The following is a 19,997-nucleotide window of genomic DNA, read 5'->3' as shown; positions in this document are numbered from 1 at the left end:
CTGGGGCTACTTAATCTTGGTGCCTTCCCTATTAGATGATCTCCAATTTATTGTGCTTGTATTGTTCGTGCTAATCATTCGCTTGTCTCCTCCATAAAATGTGATCTCCCAGAGTTTGTTTTGCCTTTCTCTGTATTCTCAGCCTTGGCATCAGTAGGTGCCTAATCAGTGTTTGACAGTTCCTGGCAGAACTTAATAAATGCTTTTTCCCTTTATTTGGAAAAACAGTCCCTGTCCTCAAAGAGCTCACATTCGAAAAAGGAAGGCAAACTGCAAACTGCTGTGTGCGAATAAGATAAACTGGAGATCCCCGTCTAGGAACTTCAGGAACAGCTGGAAAGGCACCTTCGGGAGGGGGCGGAGTCAGGGGCGGGGCCTTTGGCGGAGGAGGGCGGGGCTCCAAGGGCACCTCGAGAACTCAAGAGGCCGTTGCCGGTCCCCTCCCCCCTCCCTCGCGGCCGCCACGTCAGGCCACGTCCCCGCGCATGCGTAGACCGGCCCGCGCGGCGGTGGTTTCCGGGCTGTGGGGCTGCGGGCGGGCGGACCGACGGGCCGGGGGCTGGGTCCGGAGTTCAAGGGCTAGGCCTGGGAGTTGGGGGGCAGGTCGAGGGTAGGGGTTCCGGGGACGGGCTGGGAGGAACCTAGTCCTCCCGGAGCGAGCGGCAAGATGAATTTCTTTCGCGGGGTGATGGGGGGTCAGAGCACCGGACCCCAGCCCTCGGGGGCCGAGACGGTGAGAGAGAGGAGCAGCCGGGAGCGGGGAGGGGCGCAGTGGGAGGGAGCGGGGAGGGGAGGTGGCCGCCCAGTGGGCCCCGGGCGGGGGGCGGAAAGCGGGGTGGGGGCGGGGCGGGGGTCGGAGCCCAGCTGTCCGGCGCCCCGAGGGGGAGGGGGGTCAGCTCTGGAAGCGGGGGCGCCTCGGGAGCCCTCCCCCTGCCACTATATTGGGGGTCCCATGGGCTCCTCCTTCCGCTAGGGTCTGGGGCAGCCCTTCTCATGAGCTTGGCCACACTAGGTGTGCGTGTAAGTGTGATATTTGCACACATATTACCGGCTCTGAAGCGTTTCAGTCAGGTGAAGTGCATGAAATACACGAGAAGCCAAGTAGTATCTTGTCTACACAGCCTATGTGTAACTAACCGGTGCAGCCGATAACCCATGCATGTGGGCGCATCCATACATGAGGTTTTATATAGATTTATATAGCATACATTTTATATTTTACGTATCTGTACGGCTTATGTGCAGTTAACACAATAGATAACATACCTATGTTTACATCTAACCTGTATATGTTTTTATATGTATCATGCGTGTATATATATAACCTATGTGCATAGTTACATCTGTACATGCAGTTTGTTTTATATATACTATCAAATATGTATTATATATTATCTACACAGCTTTTATGTAACAAGTGTATAAATGTATAATAACGCTATGCGGTTACATATATGGCATAGGTTTATATGTAATATCTATGTGTAAGAGCTATAATACATGCATATGTGTGTATTACATATGTATGTGTATTACATCTATATACGTATCTGTATACTCATAGTTATCCATCTTCAGAGCCACAACTACTTGTGTGACCCATTTGGGCAAGTCACTTAACCTCTGCTTCAGTTTCCTCATTTGTAAAGTGGGGATAATAATATCAACGATCTTTCAGGATTGTTGTGAGGATCCCAATATAATATTTTTAAAGCAGTTTGCAAGCCTGAAGCTTTCATATACAAGGCAACTATTATTAAAGATTGGAGAGGGGGGCGTGGTGTGTCATCTTGGTTAAGAAATCCTGCTCTGGAGAGAGCTTCTCTGTTTAATTGCAAGCCCTTCACATCCTGGCCCAATCTCCTCCTCTTGCCTTTGCATCCAAGAGTGGACTGGCAAACTTTACTGGCCTTCTTGCTCTCTCTCTTTTTTTTTTGACTGTTAAAAATTAATTTATTTTAAAGTTTTCAACATTCACTTCCACAAGATTCTGAGTTCCAAATTTCTCCCCATCTCTTCTCTTCCCCCACCCCACAACGGCAGGCATTCTGATTAGCCCTTCCTCCAATCTGCCCTCCCTTCTTGTTTTTTTAAATTAACTTGATGGAACATCTACAAATTAGTCAGTAAGCATTTATTAATAACCTACTATGTGTCAGTCACAGTGCTAAGTAATCGCCGGGGACATAAATGCAAAAGGCAGTCCCTCCTCTCCAGGTGCTTACAGTATCATGGTGGAGACAGCAGACAAACACCTAAGAATAGTTTAGTATACAAAGAAGAATAGAATGTGGATTTTACATGAAATTAGAATTGTGATTCCTTATTACTTTTTTCTCCATTTTCCAGTTTTATAAAATTTTACTTGTTTTTCAGTTAATAAGCATTAAAAAAAAGTTTTTATTGATTTTAAAATTTATTTCATCATAGTTTTGCTCATTGTCCTTACCCATCTCCCCAGAGAGCTATCCCCTATAACAGTATTTTTTTAAAAACAAAAAAAAGAAGAGGAAAAAAATCTTCACAGCTTATCAATACTTTGAAAAAGTCCAAAACCATGTGCAGTGTGTAATACCTGTGGACACCACCCCCTTTCCCTCTCACACACCTCCACAAAGGGGTGGGTTTGGAGGATTCTCTCATTTCTTCTTTCGAGTCCTTCTTGGTCTTCATAATTTTGGGAATCTACTTGTCACTTTTTAAAGGTATAGAATTATATTTCTCTGTCTCTTTTAACTTCCTTCTGCTCTCCTATGTGTTTTAGAATGTTTCATTGCTGCTCTTTTTTTCTTTGCTATCCTGTCTTTTCTTTAATAACTTACCACACACACCCTCCCTCCCCTTTAATAAGTATAACCAAGGAGAATAATTTCACATTCTCATTCTTCAGCCCATTCCCTCTCTGCTAAGAGGTGGGAGCATGCATTCCTCTTAAACTCTTAGAGTTGTGAATGGTCAGAGTTCTTAAGCCCTTCAAAGTTGTTCTTTACCATGTTGTTACTGTATAAATTGTTCTGGTCATGCTCCCTTCACTCTGCACCAGTTCACACAAGTCTTGCAGGTTTCCCTGAATCTGTTCCTTTTCTAATTCCTTACAGTAAAATAAGATTCCATTATATTAATATAAATTGTTCATCTGTTCCTCAATTGATAAGCTTCCGCTTTATTTCCATTTCTTTACTACAACAAAAGTACTGCTGCTAATGTATTTGTACAGAGGGGTGTCAGAATTTAAGGAAAAAAAATGCTGCCCTTAATATCTTTGTACGTATGGATGGCAGAGTTTAAGAGTTGGAAGGACTTGGACAGTCACCTAGCCTGGGCCAACCCCTACACCAAGGAATTCCTGTTAATCCTCACTCAGTTACTTTTAGTTGTGTGACCCTAGGCAGGTCACTTGACCAGTCTGCCTCAGTTTTCCCAACTGTAAAATGGGGATCATAACAAGACCTACCTTAGAGGGATGTTGTGACGATCAAATGAGATAACCTTTGTAAGCACTCAGTGGCTGGCACTTAGCAGATGTTTATTCCCTTTTCTCCTCTAAAATACAAGTGGTCATCCAGCCACTGCTTCGGTACCTCCAAGGAGGCAGAGTCCACTGTGTCTTGAAGCGGGTGATTCCATTTTGAGATTGTTAACATATAAAAGAATTTCTTTGTTGCCATGAAGTCTAATTTTGTCTTTTTGTAACTTACACCTAACAGTCTTGTTTTTTCCTTCTGGGGCCAAACACAACAAATCTAATCCCTCTTCCACATGACAGCTCTTCAGATACTTGAAGACAGCTACCCTCTGCACTGAGTTTTCTCCAGGTTAAATATGTTCTTTTCCTGTACCCATCCTCATCATAATAGATTCATGATCCTTCCTTGGTCACTCTCCAGTTTGTCAGTGTCCTTAAGCTGGCACCCAGAACTAACCACAATACTTCAGATGAGATCTGACCAGAGTGCAGCATAGTGAGGCTGTTATTCCCCTATCCTGGGAAGCAGTGCCTCTCTTAATGAAGCCCAAGATCATGTTATAGACTCAGGTTCAGCTTGTAGTTCAGGAAAACCCTCAGATCCTTTTCTGCACAGTTGCTGTCTCCCTAGGCCTCCCTGATTTGCGATTATAAAGTTGGTTTTTTGGCACCTGAGTGCAAGACTTTATATTTATCTCTGTTGAATTTCTTGTAATTAGAATGGGCTCAGTGCTCTAGCAGAGGTTGGCAAGCTGAGGGCCAGCCCCAATTTTTGTACATTCTTGGGTAAGTTAAATAAAGTTGTATTGTATTTAAAAATATAAAAACTGTTCTTAGCTCCGAGCTGCCACTGGAGGGCACTTGGCTCTAACCTGTCAAGACCCTTTTGGATCTTGCCTTTTTATCCGGTGTGGGCTATTCTTCCCACCTTTTTGTTATCTAAACTTTTATCCAAGTCACTGATGAAATGTCAGACAGGGCTAAATAGATCCCTGTGGTACTCCACTGGAGACCTACATTGCTCTTTGAAACATTCACAACTACTCTTTGACTCTGGTCTTCTAACTGGTTCTGAATCTGTCTTGTATTATTTTCTAATCCTAAGGCATATCTGCCCGTATTTTCTAAAAAAAAGTTTGAAATACTTTATTAAGACCTTGGTTTAAACCTAGATAAGCTCTGTTGACAGCATTCCTATCATCTGCTAGTTTAGTAATCCTGTGAAAAACTGGAAATGAGGTTCACCTGGCATAACCTGTTCTTTTTTTCCCCCTGATTATCATTTTCATTTCTAATTCTGGTTTTGCTGTGATTTCTTTTTTAAAAATATTTTTCCCAATTGCATGTAAAAACAATTTTTAACATTTAAAAAAAATTCTGAGTTCCAAATTTTCTCCCTCCCCTTCCCCCCGATTGAGAAGACAAGCAATTTTATATAGGTTATAATGTAATAATGCAAAACATTTCCATAGTAGTCGTGTTATGAAATTAAACATGGACCAAAAAAAGTCTGCTTCAATCTACATTCAGAATTCACCAGTTTTTTCTCTGGAGCTGGATAGCATTTTTCATTGTGAATACTTTGGGATTGTCTTGGATCATTGTATTGCTGAGAATAGCTAAGTATTTCACTGTTGATCATACAATATTGCTGTTACTGTGCACAGTGATCTCTTGGTTCTTCTCACCTTACCTTGCATCAGTTCTTGTCATATTTCTCTGAAACCATCCCCCCATCATTTCTTAGAGTTACAGCAGTATTCCATCAAAATCATCTGCCACAACTTCTGCCATTCCTCAAATTGATGGGCATCCCCCCAATTTCCAATTCTTTGCCACCACTAAAATAGCTGCTATAAACATTTTTGTACGTTTAGGTTCTTTTCCTTTTTCTTCGATCTCTTTGGTATACAGACCTAGGGTCAAAGGATGTGGCATAAGTTGTTCTTGATGAAGCCAGGCTGGCTTGTTACAACCTCTGCTTCTCTTTCTAGCTGTTAGCCAACCATTTCTTTTTAATGATCTGTTCGAGAATTGAGCTAGGAATTACAGTTAAACTTATATTCCTGTAGGCTTATTTTTTTTTCTTTTTAAAAAATTCTGGATGTAACACCAAATAAGCTGAACATTTCCATATACAAAGCAGAAAAGAGAATGAACGGTACATGAAACTATGAACCTGTATTGTGAATAGTTTGCTTTTCTTTTTTGCTGCATGCTTTTCTCTTCAAGTATATCCAACATACCTCCAATTTTTTTCTATTGGTATTTCTTTTGACCATCATTTTGTTCTCTAATAGATGTTTTGAAATGCTTCTGGCCTGCTTTTATGAAACAAAAATTTTTTGGTGGTCTCATTGTTGCCCTGAACGGTACCTAACCCCTCCCCTCATCTGAAAGAAAGAAAAATAAAACCTCTTTGTCTCTTTTACTATCTCCTTACTAATCTTGTGTATCAACGCCTGTTAGTAATTTTTATCTGTCATTTCCAGTGTAAAGGTCATTCTTTTTTCAGGAAAAAAACCCAATAATTTAGTGACTCTGCCTTCTCCACTATAAGCAAAGGTCTGTTTCATCTTTGATCCTTTTTAATCCCAAGATAGCTACCACCCCCCTTTTTATTGTCATCATTTCTCACGAGCCTCCATTCATTCTGAGCTTTAGATTTCAGAACATTTTTTAAAGGACTGTGTCACACTCTTATATTCATGTTTTGTTATTTTGACCTTGCTTCCTTCTTCTGTACATTTTTTAATTCCATATTTTATTATTTAATATTTTTGAGTTTTCAGCATTGATTTCTACAAGATTTTGAGTTACAAATTTTCTCCCCATTTCTACCCTCCCGCCCACTCCAAGATGGCGTATATTCTGATTGCCCCATTCCCCAGTCAGCCTTCCCTTCTGTCACCCCACTCCCCCCTCCCATCCCCTTTCCCCTTACTTTCTTCTAGGGCAAGATAGATTTTTATGCCCCATTGCTGTATATCTGATTTCCCAGTTGCATGCAAAAAACACTTTTTTTTTTTTTTGAGCATCTGCTTTAAAACTTTGAGTTCCAAATTCTCTCCCCTCTTCCCTCCCCACCCATCCTTCCCAAGAAGGCAAGCAGTTCAACATAGGCCACACATGTATCATTATGCAAAACACTTCCATAAGTCATGTTGTGAAAGACTGACTATATTTCCCTCCATCCTGTCCTGGCCCCCTTTATTCAGTTTTCTCCCTTGATCCTGTACCTTTTCAAAAGTGTTTGCTTTTGATTAAGTCCTCCCCTGTCTGCCCTACCTTCTATCATCCCCCCTTTTTGTCCTCTTTCTCCTTCTTTCCTGTGGGGTAAGATACCCACTTGAGTGTGTATGGTATTCCCTCCTCAGGTCAAATCTGATGAGAGCAAGATTTACTCATCCCCCCTCACCTGCATTCTCTTCCCTTCCAACAGAACTGCTTTTTCTTGCCAGTTTTATGTTAGATAATTTACCCCATTCTATCTCTCCCTTTCTCCCTCTCTCAATATATTCCTCTCCCACCCCTTAATTTTATTTTATTTTTTAGATATCATCCCTTCATGATCAACTCACTCTGTGCCCTCTCTCTCTATGTGTGTGTGTATATATGTGTGTGTGTGTGTGTATATGTATGTATCTGTGTGTATTCCCTTCAACTACCCTAATGCTGAGAAGGGTCTCATGAATTACACACATTATCTTTCCATGTAGGAATGTAAACAAAATAGTTCAACTTTAGTAAGTCCCTTTTGATTTCTTTCTTGTTTACCTTTTCATGCTTCTCTTGATTCTTGTATTTGAAAGTCAAATGTTCTATTTGGCTCTGGTCTTTTCATTGAGAAAGCTTGAAAGTCCTCTCTTTTATTGAAGATCCATATTTTGCCTTGGAGCATGATACTCAGTTTTGCTGGGTAGGTGATTCTTGGTTTTAATCCTAGCTCCATTGACCTCCAGAATATCATATTCCAAGCCATTTGATCCCTTAATGTAGAAGCTGCTAGATCTTGTGTTATCCTGATTGTGTTTCCACAATAGTCAAATTGTTTTTTTCTGGCTGCTTGCAGTATCTTCTCCTTGACCTGGGAACTCTGGAATTTGGCGACAGTATTCCTAGGAGTTTTTGGGATCTTTTTCAAGAGGTGATCTGTGGATTCTTTCAATTTCTGTTTTACCCTCTGGTTCTAGAATATCAGGGCAGTTTTCCTTGATAATTTCTTGAAAGATGATGTCTAGGCCCTTTTTTTGATCATGGCTTTCAGGTGGTCCAATAATTTTTAAATTATGTCTCCAGGTCAGTGCTTTTTCTAACGAAATATTTCACATTGTCTTCCATTTTTTCATTCCTTTGGTTCTGTTTTATAATATCTTGGTTTCTCATCAATTCACTAGCTTCCACTTGCTCCAGTCTGATTTTTAAGGTGGTATTTTCTTCAGTGGTCTTTTGGAGCTCCTTTTCTATTTGGCTAATTCTGCCTTTCAAGACATTCTTCTCCTCATTGGCTTTTTGGAGCTCTTTTGACATTTGGATTAGTCTATTTTTTAAGGTGTTATTTTCTTCAGTATTTTTTTGGATCTCCTTTAGCAAGTCATTGACTTCTTTTTCATGATTTTCTCGCATCATTCTCATTTCTCTTCCCAGTTTTTCCTCTGCTTCTCTTACTTGCTTTTCCAAATCCTTTTTGAGCTCTTCCATGGCCTCAGACCAGTTCATATTTTTCTTGGCGGCTTTTGATGTAGGTTCTTTGACTTTGTTGGCTTTTTCTGGCTGTATCTTTTGATCTTCTTTGTCACCAAAAAAAGATTCTAGAGTCTGAGTCCATTTTCAGTGCCTGTTCATGTTCCTAGTCAACTACTTGACCCTTGAGCTTTTTGTCAGATTGTGACTGCTTGTGGAGTAGAGAGTACTTTGTCCCAAGCTTTAGGGGCTGCCCTGCTGTTTTCAGAGCTACTTCTACACAGCAAGCTCTGCCACACCAGCACTCCTCCTCCCCAAGAACCGCCAACTAGGACCGTGACCCAGCTCCAAGCAGGGCAAAGCAGGCTCTGTACCCCCGCTCTGATCTGCTGCTTATTTCCTCCCACCAGGTGGGCCTGGGGCAGAAGCAACCACAGCTTGAGCTCTAGAAGCAGCCACAGAGATGCACCACCTCTGCTGCCCCAGGGCTGGGGCGTACCTTGCGCTCCTCTCACTCTGATCCAGCAGTTTTTCCACTAACCTGCTCTATTGTCTTTGGTATTTGTGGGTAGAGAAGTCTGGTAACTGCCACAGCTCAATGATTCAGGGCCCTACTGCCTGTTCGGCCAAGCTCCTGGTCTGGTTGGTCCTGGCGCAGCCCACGCTGGGCTGTGCTCCGTTCTGCCCCCAGCACCATGTGATAGACCCTTCCCAGGGACCATCCAGGCTGTTCTGTGCTGGGGTCCTGCTAGCCTTTGCTATTTTGTGGGTTCTGCAGCTCTAGAATTTGTTCAGAGCCATTTTTTACAGGTGTTTGGAGGGACCTGGGGGAGAGCTTAAGCAAGTCCCTGCTTTCCAGCCGCCATCTTGGCTCTGCCCCTGTACATTGCTTAAAAAGCATTGTAAAAAAAACATTGTAAGTTGCTTTATGAGTTCCTTGTGTATCTACATTGGTCTCTTCAAACAAATCCTATTCTTCCTCCACATTGAAATTGTTTACCTTCGTGTCATCAGAATTTTATTCTTGACCTTTTCCCATCCATCTTGAGCTTATGTCCTTTGAAGCATTTTGACACATGGAATCCTATCTATGATTTTGCTTCCTCTGAAGCAAAAAATATGCTTTCCTAGAATCTCTGGTGCAAATCAAACTATGCCCAGTGTCCTTTTCTTCTTGCTTTGATCTCTTTGGGTGAACATCCATGCTTAGTAGTGGAATTGCTAACTCAAAGGATACACAGTTTTGGGTGTAGTTGAATTGCTTTTCAGAATGGTTGGCTTAATTAACAGCTCAACCAATAGTTTATTAATGTGCTCCTCCTCTCATCACCACCTCAGTCATTGGCATTTCCCTTTTTATGTCGTCTTTGCCATTCTGGTAGGTATGCAATGGAATTTTAGAGTTTTTTGACTCAGTTTCTCTTATTCATTGATTATTGATACCTTGCTTTTCTTTTGAGAACTTCTTGTTTTGACTTTTTTAGTCTTGTGAAGTGGTTCTTGTTCTTATGTGTTTATATTGATTTACTATCTATTTTGGATAGTTGACCTTTATCAGAGAAATTTTGCTGCAAAGATTTCTCTGATCCAGTTAACTGTGAACCTTCTTATTTTATTTTACTGCATTATATGTTTGTATTTGTATCTGCAAAGTATTTTTAATTTTATGTGATTGGAGTTGTCCATTTTATCTCCTGTGATCCTGTCTTTCTCATTTGGTTAAGAACGTTTTCCCTAGATATTTATGAAAGATATTACTTTCCCTGCTCCATTGATTATGATATTTATTGTGATCTATGGTGTGAGTTATTGGTCTAAAACTCAAAGTCTAATTTTGCCATGTTGTTGCCAGTTTTCTCAGCAATTTTTATTGAATATGTTTAGAGTCTTTGGTTTTATTGAGTACTACTTTACTAATCTCCTTCCAAGTCTTGTGTTCTTCTGATGAACTTTGCTTCTTTTTAACCAGTATTAAATAGTTTTGATCATTTCTAGTATAATTTGAGATCTCTTGCTGCTAGGTCCTTTTCCCATTTTTTCTACCTTTTGTTCCTCTACATATATTTTACAGTATCTTTAGTACTATAAAGTAACCCTTTTGGAGTTTGATTAATATGAGATTTCATTTATACATTAATTTAGGTAACTGTGTCATTTTTATTATATTGGGAGAGCCCAATCCAGAGTAATTGATAAAACTCAAATTGTCTTAAGTCTTCTATTTCTCCAGCTGCTTTTATAAGTTAATTTAATTTCTTTGTTGGTATTTATAAGGTAGATTCCTAGGTATTTTATACTTTCTGTAGTTATTTTCAATGGGATTTCTTTTATCCCTTCCTTTTATTGCTATAGTTAGCATTTCTAGGTCTGCATCAAATAATACTGGTTATGGTTGTGGTGATGCTGACTATCCTTTCTTTATCTTAGGAACAGATAAGGCTAGCATTGCTTTTTAGTTGGATACTATTTGCCATATTAAGAAAGGAATGGTATAGGGAGTGGACTGTGATTTCAGTGTTCTAGGGAATCCTAGTTAAGTCACTTCCCTCTCACTATGCTTGGTGGCTCCTTCTTTGCGGTTTTCAATTTTAATTAGAGAATTGCCTAGAGTACTGAGGGGGGATGTGCCTTGCCCAGGGTTAGTCAGGATGCTGCCCTCTCCCTAGGCTCTGGTAGGCTTTTCGTGGAGTTCTGGGCTGGATATAAGAGTTTCTTTTTGTTTTTCTGAAGTTCTTTTTTTGCTGTACCCTTTTGCATATTGGCTGGGATGTATGTGGGCAAGCCTGGCTCTACCATGTCTGTGCACATCACTGTCTTTATGGGAAGCCCACTTTTTGCTGTTCTTCACAAAAACCATTCCATCCCCTGTCTCTGCCTTTGTGTGGGTATTCTAAGCATGGGATGAATGCATTTTCTACTCATCCTTCCCTCCTAAAATCTCTAATTATCTTTAAAACTTAGTTCAAATACTATGATTACCTCCTCTCCCAACCTTTTACTGGCTCCACCTGCCAATTACCTTTTATTTACTTTGTATATATTTAATATATATTGACTTTTTGCGTAGTTAGGTGTTTGTGTAGTCTCACTTGTGAATGTAAGGTTCTTGAGGACAGGATCTGTTTCTATTTATTGCAGTGACTTTCATACAGTGAGTACTTAATGAATGTTTGATTGCTTGATTTGAGAGGTTCTTATCTTGTGGTATCTCCAGAATTTTGTATTGTGACCTTTTTTTGGTTTTTATCTACATTGGATATTGGAAGCCAAACTAATGCACAGGTTCAGATCATACTAATTGTGCAAACCTGGATCTGTCTCTTCACCTGTAAAATGAGGGTGTGGAATTTGATCTCCTCCAAAGTGCTTTCCAGCTCTTAGTCTATGATCCTATGATGAAATTTTAGATAAAGGTCAGTTTATTCAAGTTGTCACCACAGAATGTTAACAATATGTGAAAGACAGAGTTCCTGATTATATTGAGGCTTATGAAATCATAGGTCTAGACCAGGAAAAATAAAAGGGAAAAGTAGTAGTACAATCCTTAGGCCTGTTTTGTCACTAATCTGGATTTGGACTGTGCAGTTTTGCACAGCTCTTGATGCCTTAATTGAATTTTTATGATTGCATTAATATTAGGTCTGAGAAGCAAACACAAGTTTTTTTTTTTTTTTAATTTTTGGCTTTAAAATAAATATGCCCATCATAGCTAATGTAGATAGAATGGATAGAGTGTGGGACTTTAACTCAGGAAGTCAGTTTGATTTTCCTCAGTCACATTAGGCAAGTCACTGAACCTCTCTCAGCCTCAGTTTCTTCATCTGTAAAATAGGGATGATAATAGTACCTGCTTTATTATCAAGCTCTTGGTAAACCTTTAATTGCTATGTAAATGTTAGTAATAATAATTAAAAAAAAAACAAAACTGCATGCCTGGTGTGGCTGTAGTTTCAATTTACCAATCCTTATGTAAGTGGCTGCTGTGCAGCAGGCTCTGTGCCAACGCTCTAGGGAGCACTGTCCTAATGAAACTTAAGGATCCAGTGTATATAAAGCTGCACAAATTATCTGTGCTTCAGGCATCTGTTCAGCTCTGGTTTTTCTTTGGAAGTACCTGAAAGTTCACTAAAGGTCCTCTTGTAGGTTATGGTGAATTTTGCAGGACGAGTTCCTCATGATTGTAAGCCTGGGTTTTCGCCATTTGGAGTATTACATCACCAGCTCTTGTGGGACCTCAACAAGTTCTTAGCTCTTTAACTGGTTTCTGAACAGAGCTCTGGGTTTGGCCTGGACCTTCCTGAGATGCTTGTTTTGGAGTTCTTTTTGGAAGAGGACGGGTGGATTCTTTCTGTCTTTGCCCTTTTACTTAAATGGATTTGAGAAGCTTTAGTTTATTTCTTGAAGGATAGTATCTAGGTTTTGTGTGTCTCTGTGTTTTTTCTAATTATGTTTTTTGGGAAGTCCTGTGATTTTTAAGTGATCTTTCCTTTTGACCTGTTTTCCAGGTCAGTTATTTTTTTTTTTTGTAATAAATGAGTGAAACCTTTATTAAGCACTTACTCTGTATACAGCACTGTGCTACTGTAGTAACAATCTACTAGCAGCTGTTGTAGGGATGTAAAACCCCAACAAGACCAGCAACAGAAGCTGCTAACACAGATTCTTTTGATCTGCTTTACTAAGGAAAGTAACTTTGAGGGGTTAACAGTCTCATTTAATACAACATACAAATATCATCACTTAGTTCAGGAGGAACAGCCAGCACCCTAAACTTCAGAACAAATACAAATAAATTACAAACCTCAACAGACAGACCTTGTCTAATTCAAATCTCATTTCATAGTTACCAGGGTTTAACAAAGTCCCAACATCTAGGTTTACAAGCCGGGGGCTCTTACAGAGTCTCCACATCAACACTCCTTCACAAGTGAGCCCTAAACAAAATGCTAACCTTTTAGTTTTTATACCCTGTTCAGGGCCTGAAGGATTCATACCTAATCAGCCAAAGGATGTGAGCCTGGGGCTTAGCATCTAGTTAGCAAAAGGGTATAGGCCTGGGGCTTTGCACCTAGTAAGGCTTAATCAAAGGCATTTGATTACTTTAGCATTTCTTTTTTTTTTAATTTTTTTTTAAATTTAATTTATTTAACATATTTAGTTTTCAGCATTGGTTTTCACAAGAGTTTGAATTACTCTCCCCATTTCTACCCTCCCCCCCACTCCAACATGGCGTATATTCTGGTTGCCCTGTTCCTCAGTCAGCCCTCCCTTCTGTCACCCCACTCCCCTCCCATCCCCTTTTCCCTTTCTTTCTTGTAGGGCAAGATAAATTTCTACTCCCCATTGCCTGTGTATCTTATTTTCTAGTTGCATGCAAAAACTTTTTTTTTTGTTTTTGAACATCTGTTTTTAAAAACTTTGAGTTCCAAATTCTCCCCTCTCCTCCCTTCCCACCCACCCTCCCCAAGAAGTCAAGCAATTCAACATAGGCCACATGTGTATCATTATGTAAAACCCTTCCACAATACTCATATTGTGAAAGACTAACTCTATTTTGCTCCTTCCCAACCCATCGCCCATTATTGAATTTTCTCCCTTGACCCTGTCCCCTTTTGAAAGTGTTTGTTTTTGATTACCTCCACCCCCATCTGCCCTCCCCTCCATCATCCCCCCCTTTTTTTTATCTTCTTCCCTCTTCTTTCCTGTGGGGTAAGATACCCAATTGAGTATGTATGGTATTCCCTCCTCATGCCAAATTTGATGAGAGCAAGATTCACTCATTCCCCCCTCACCTGCCCTCTCCCCTCCTCCCGCAGAACTGCTTCCTCTTGCCACCTTTATGAGAGATAATCCACTCCATTCTATCTCTCCCTATCTCCCTCTCTCAATATATTCCTCTCTCATCCCTTAATTTGATTTTATTTCTTTTAGATATCTTCCCTTCATCTTCAACTCACCCTGTGTCCGCTCTCTCTCTCTCTATATATATATATACACATAGATATATACATACATACACACATTCACTTATATATATATATATATATATATAATATATATATAATAAATATATATGCATATTCCCTTCAGCTACCCTAATACTGAGGTCTCATGAATCATACATGTCATCTTTCCATGTAGGAATGTAAACAAAACAGTTCAACTTTAGTAAGTCCCTTGCAGTTTCTTTTTCTTGTTCTTTTTCTTGATTACCTTTTCATGCTTCTCTTGATTCTTGTGTTTGAAAGTCACATTTTCTATTCAGTTCTGGTCTTTTCACTGAGAAAGCTTGAAAGTCCTCTATTTTATTGAAAGTCCATATTTTGCCTTGGCGCATGATACTCAGTTTTGCTGGGTAGGTGATTCTTGGTTTTAATCCTAGCTCCATTGACCCCCGGAATATCGTATTCCAAGCCCTTCAATCTCTTACTGTAGTAGCTGCCAGATCTTGTGTTATCCTGATTGTGTTTCCACAATACTCAAATTGTTTCTTTCTGGCTGCTTGCAGTATTTTCTCCTTGATCTGGGAGCTCTGGAATTTGGCGACAATATTCCTAGGAGATTTCTTTTTGGGATCTATTTGAGGAGGTGATCAATGGATTCTTTCAATTTCTATTTTGCCCTGTGGCTCTAGAATATCAGGGTGGTTCTCCTTGATAATTTCTTGAAAGATGATATCTAGGCTCTTTTTTTGATCATGGCTTCCAGGTAGTCCAATAATTTTTAAATTATCTCTCCTGGATCTATTTTCCAGGTCAGTGGTCTTTCCAAGGAGATATTTCACATTGTCTTCCATTTTTTCATTCCTCTGGTTCTGTTTTATAATATCTCGATTTCTTCCACTTGCTCCAGTCTAATTTTTAAGGTAGTATTTTCTTCAGTGGTCCATTGGACCTCGTTTTCCATTTGGCTAATTCTGCCTTTCAAGGCATTCTTCTCCTCATTGACTTTTTGGAGTTCTTTTGCCATTTGAGTTAGTCTATTTTTGAAGGTGTTGTTTTCTTCAGTGTATTTTTCAGTATTTTTTTTGGATCTCCTTTAGCAAGTCATTGACTTGTTTTTCATGGTTTTCTCACATCCTTCTCATTTCTCTTCCCAATTTTTCCTCTACTTCTCTAACTTGCTTTTCCAAATCCTTTTTGAGCTCTTCCATGGGCCTGGGACCAGTTCATGTTTTCCTTGGAGGTTTCTGTTGTAGGCTTTTTGACTTTGTTAACTTCTTCTGTCTGTATGTTTTGGTCTTCTTTGTCACCAAAGAAAGAATCCAAAGTCTGAGACTGAATCTGGGTGTGTTTTCGCTGCCTGGCCATATTCCTAACCAACTAACTTGACCCTTGAGTTTTTCAGTGGGGTATGATTGCTTGTAGACTACAGAGTTCTATGTTCCACGTTTGGGGGGCGGTGTGCCAGCTCTGACACACCAGCACTGCTCCTTCCCCAAGAACCCCCAACCCGGTCTGGGCTTAGATCTTCAGCAGGCTGTGCACTCCTGCTCTGATCCGCCACTTAATTCCTCCCACCAAGTGGGCCTGGGGCCGGAAGCAGCAGTAGCTGTAGCTGCCCCACCTCCGCTGCCGCTGGGGCTGGTAGCCGAACCTCGAACTCCTTCCACTCCTGCAGCTTTTCCCACTAACCTTCTCCGCTGTCTTTGGTGTTTGTGGGTTGAGAAGTCTGGTAACTGTCGCAGCTCACTGATTCACGGCGCTAGGGCATGCTCCGCCGGCTCCTGATCTGATTGGTCCGTGCTGCTCACACTGGGCTCTGCTCCGCTCCCCTCCCGGCTCCCAGCTCCGTGTGGGATAGACCTCACCCAGAGACCATCCAGGCTGTCCTGGGCTGGAGCCCTGCTTCCCTCTGCTGTTTTGTGGGTTCTGCCATTCTAGAATTGGTTCAGAGCCATTTTTTATAGGTTTTTGGAGGGACTCGGCAGGGAGGTCACGCTAGTCCCTGCTTTCCAGCCGCCATCTTGGCTCTGCCCCCCAGGTCAGTTATTTTTGATGTCAGGTACCTTAATTTTTTTCTATATTTCCAATCTTTAGATTTTCTTTCATATTTCCTGCTCTCTCATGGAATCATTGGTTTCTGTTTGGTCTTCTTGTCTTCAGGGAGCCCATTTCTTGGGTGAGGTTCACTACTTTCGCTGTTAAGCCACTTGTAATTCTTTCCTCCAGAGCTTTCATTTTTATCTCTTGCTTCATTTCTTCTAGGTATTCATGTTGTCCTTGTGGAAAATCCCTTTTGTTCCCCTTTAGAGCGTCAATAATTTTTGATACTGGTTAGTGTTTGCTTTGATTTACTTGGCTTTGTGCCGGGGCCAGGCTCTGTCCCCTAATGTGCTTTTGAAGGGGTGGTTGGGTCTGCTTTTGGTCTTTCCTTGGTTTCCCTCCTATGTGCTTGCACTCACCTCCATCTCCTGGGGTGAGGGTGCCCCTGAATCTTGGCAGTTCAGAATGTTGGCATTTTAGGGTCCCTCTTGGCATATCAGGACCTCAGAGCCCCTGGACCTTGTTCTCCCAGTCTCAGCATGATGGTCACTGACTCCTGTTACCCCCTAGGGATTCCAAAGGCCCTACCCTGGAGTTTTCTTGAGGCAGACTTTCCCCTTTCCTACTGCTGTCAGGATTTGGGCTGACCTCTTCTGTAGTTTGGGGTGGAAGAAGTCCCAGTAATTTCTAATCAATTTCCTCATCATTCTTCTGGTGTGAACTTCAGAGATTTGCTGGGATATATGTGAGGGACCTAAGGTGCCCACCTCCCATTCTGCCGGTCATATTGTTTGGAAACTACCCCCAACATCAACCCAGTTTCTTAATTTCCCCATTGGTTTGCTAGCTTTTCTCAGTTGCATGCTAGGTATTCCCACATTTAATAGTCTGTCCACAACCTGACACTTGACTTACTTTCCCATCTCATCCAGCAGCAGCCCCTTTATCTTTTTGCCCAGTGGAGCCCCTGTACCATTAGAAGGTACCCTGCTGTACGTGAGGCGGGGGAGGGGGACACGATTTTGGAAATATTTGTTGAACGAATGAATCCCTTGTATGAAAATGGCTGTAGAATGCAGGGATCTTCTCTTGTTCTGGCATTGACATAAAGGGAAAGACAATAGTGGGCAGATGTCTTCAGGAAAAAAATAGGCTGTAGGAGGTAAAGAAGGAAATTGGGGAGAAAAAAGCTGAAGATCATGTAGTTATGATCCCTTCCTGCAAAGAGCTTATGAGTCTAGCAAGTGTGTCTAAACTTGGCAAGAGATAGGGGGCCACTGAAGTTGTTCAGGGACTAGAGAAGTTTCTCTTTGACTCTTTACCGTGAGGGAGCCAGGGATAAGACAAGGCTTAACAACATAAGATGCAGATCTGCCCCAGAAAAGGTAAGGGAACTGTGAGATTTCATTAGGTTGGTAATGAATTCACTTGCTTTTTGCTTCATGGGAGGAGGGGGGAGGAAGGAAGAAGAGAAGGAGAAGAAGGGAAAGCTGTAGGCAAAAAAAAAAGGGGGGGAGGGGGAACCAAGTTGGTTTTTGATACCTCATCAATTCTTTTCCCATGCCCCTTTCCTAAATTCCATTGTTTTCTTTATGTTTGCTTAGTTGCTGAAGACTCTTATGTATTGATATCTAGGCCTGATATCTGCCAGACTGCTTTCTAGTTTTCATCAAATAGGGAGTTCTTATCTCGTTTTGTGTTTTCTGGTGTGTTGGACACTGAACTGTTGGATTCCATTGTTTCTGATTCTGCCTTGTCTGTTCCATTGATAGACCACTCTTATTTTGGGTCCTGTGTTTTGTAATCTTAAAGTGGAGTAAGACCTATGTTGTCTCTGGTCCGAATTGTTTTACTGGACCAAGAACTGGTTTTTTCACCTTAAGTGAAAGCAGTTGGAAAAAAAGGGGACTTGGAGGACAGGCAGGGAAGGAGGATGAAGATCCAGTGCTATCCTACCTGAAGAGGATTTATTCTGTCCCTGACCCCACGAAGTTACCACTGAGATTTCCAAAAGTCTAGTCCTGAACCTTTACATTTGCAGATTAAATAGTAGTTTTTTTAAAAAATCAAAAATTTTGTATCTGCCCTTTTAAGTGGTTTAATGCTGTGCTGTTTCCTTTTATAACAGATACAAAAACTTTGTGACCGAGTGGCTTCATCGACTCTTTTGGATGATAGAAGGGATGCTGTCCGTGCTCTTAGATCATTATCTAAGGTTTGTGACAGTTTGTTTGAAAGTATAACATTTAGACTGATTGTTCATTTTTTCTAATAATATCTTTATTTTATGGGCAGAAATATCGTTTAGAAGTAGGTATCCAAGCTATGGAACATCTGATCCATGTTTTACAGACGGATCGGTAAGTTTCTGTATCTTATAACTTTTACATTAATCAATAGAAATTGAAACATATATGTATATATGTGTGTGTATAATTAAAATTCCAGAAATGATTAATGTAAAATATCTATTTAATTTCTACTTTGTTAACAAATTAAATGTTTAAAATATTTTTATAAGTTTTTATAAGTAATAATATTGCAGTACAAAGTACTACACTATAATTATCCCAGGAGTTCTTTTTATATATTAGACTGGGTGCTCCTTGTGATAGAAATGTAAACTGTATTAGTGAAAAATAAGGTGAAAATTTGATTATCTCAGTAGTAGGGCCAGTGGATTTATTTTCAGTCTGTGTAACATAAACACAGAGTGTATAATTATTTTTCTGTAACTTTGATGTTGGAACCTAGTAAGGTTTAGAACCTAAAACTTGAAAAAATTTCAATCTGATGGTTACACTGTTGTGTTCATAACATTTTCTCATTTTCTTAAGAATATTTGTTTAATATTTTTCACTAAATCTGCTATAGTTAGTGATGAAGAAAATTGAACATTTTAGTACATGTAGAAAGCCTTTATGAAAAGTAGTATTTAATATAAGGTAATACTCTTTTATGTTCTGTGCACACCAAAACCTATAGATACTTGGTGTCAGTGAGGATCTTTTAGTAAGAAACATAGTTTACTCCTCACTTGTCAATTTTCAAATGTTGTCAAATGAAAATCTCAAGAAATCTAAAGACATTATGGAATTAATCACATCAAATTAAATATATGTAAACTCTGTATTGAAAATATTTTTTTGGGGAAGAGAGAAGGCAGGACAGTTGAGGTTAAGTGACTTGCCCAAGGTCACAAAACTAGTAAATGTGTCATGTGCCTGAGGTCGAATTTGAACTCAGGTCTTCCTGACTCCAGGGCCGGTGTCTACTCACTGCGCAACCTAGCTGCCCCTTGAAAATATATTTTATCTCATCAAAATTATCTGCATAAAATAGATAGAATATTTATATAGTAAAACTTCATGAATTTATTTTTATTAACAAGATACCTATAGGAACATATTAGATTTTACTTAGATTAAAAGCTGAGCTGCTGCCTTATCTCAATCTCTACTTAATCTATCCATTTTGGGTTCTGACCTGAGGCAGTAGTAGGTCTAAATTGGAAATGGAGTTGGTGAAGGGACTGTTGGCAGCCTGGACTTTGGGGAAAGTAGAGCTGTAAACCACAAGGGCAGCTGCAGATAAGGGCCAGCTATCAAAAGTGTGGCAATAAAAGAACGTGTGTGTGTGTGTACGCGCGCGTACAAAATTTATGGTCTACATAATACTTCCTTCACAGTAACCTTCTGACATAATAGGTTTATACAATATTATAGCCATTTTATAGACATTGAAACTGAGCCTCAGATTCATGTGCCTAGTCAGTCATACATACCTGTTAATTCTTAGACTCATAGGACTCAAATTTAGGTCTTGACTGCCAAGAGCAAGAGATGTTTGGATTTTCCTATATA

General features: G+C 40.2%; 1 protein-coding gene across 2 annotated transcripts in view; it reads left to right on the top strand.

Annotated features, from left to right (window-relative positions):
• The first annotated feature begins 485 nt into the window (after positions 1 to 485).
• The window catches only part of USO1 (USO1 vesicle transport factor), an 80,856-nt gene continuing 61,344 nt past the window's right edge, over positions 486 to 19,997 (top strand). The window contains exons 1-3 of one of the 2 annotated variants that reach the window (XM_036762942.1): positions 486 to 733; positions 18,263 to 18,349; positions 18,430 to 18,494. In XM_036762942.1, the coding sequence (XP_036618837.1) occupies positions 668 to 733; positions 18,263 to 18,349; positions 18,430 to 18,494 (218 nt within the window). In that variant the 5' untranslated portion in view covers positions 486 to 667. The remainder of the gene's footprint in view (positions 734 to 18,262; positions 18,350 to 18,429; positions 18,495 to 19,997) is intronic. The other variant, XM_036762941.1, reaches the window with a different exon arrangement.

The sequence above is a fragment of the Trichosurus vulpecula genome, chromosome 6 (genome assembly GCF_011100635.1).
Source record: "Trichosurus vulpecula isolate mTriVul1 chromosome 6, mTriVul1.pri, whole genome shotgun sequence".
NCBI classification, from domain to species: Eukaryota; Metazoa; Chordata; class Mammalia; order Diprotodontia; family Phalangeridae; genus Trichosurus; species Trichosurus vulpecula.
This window is presented reverse-complemented; position numbering and strand designations above follow the sequence as displayed.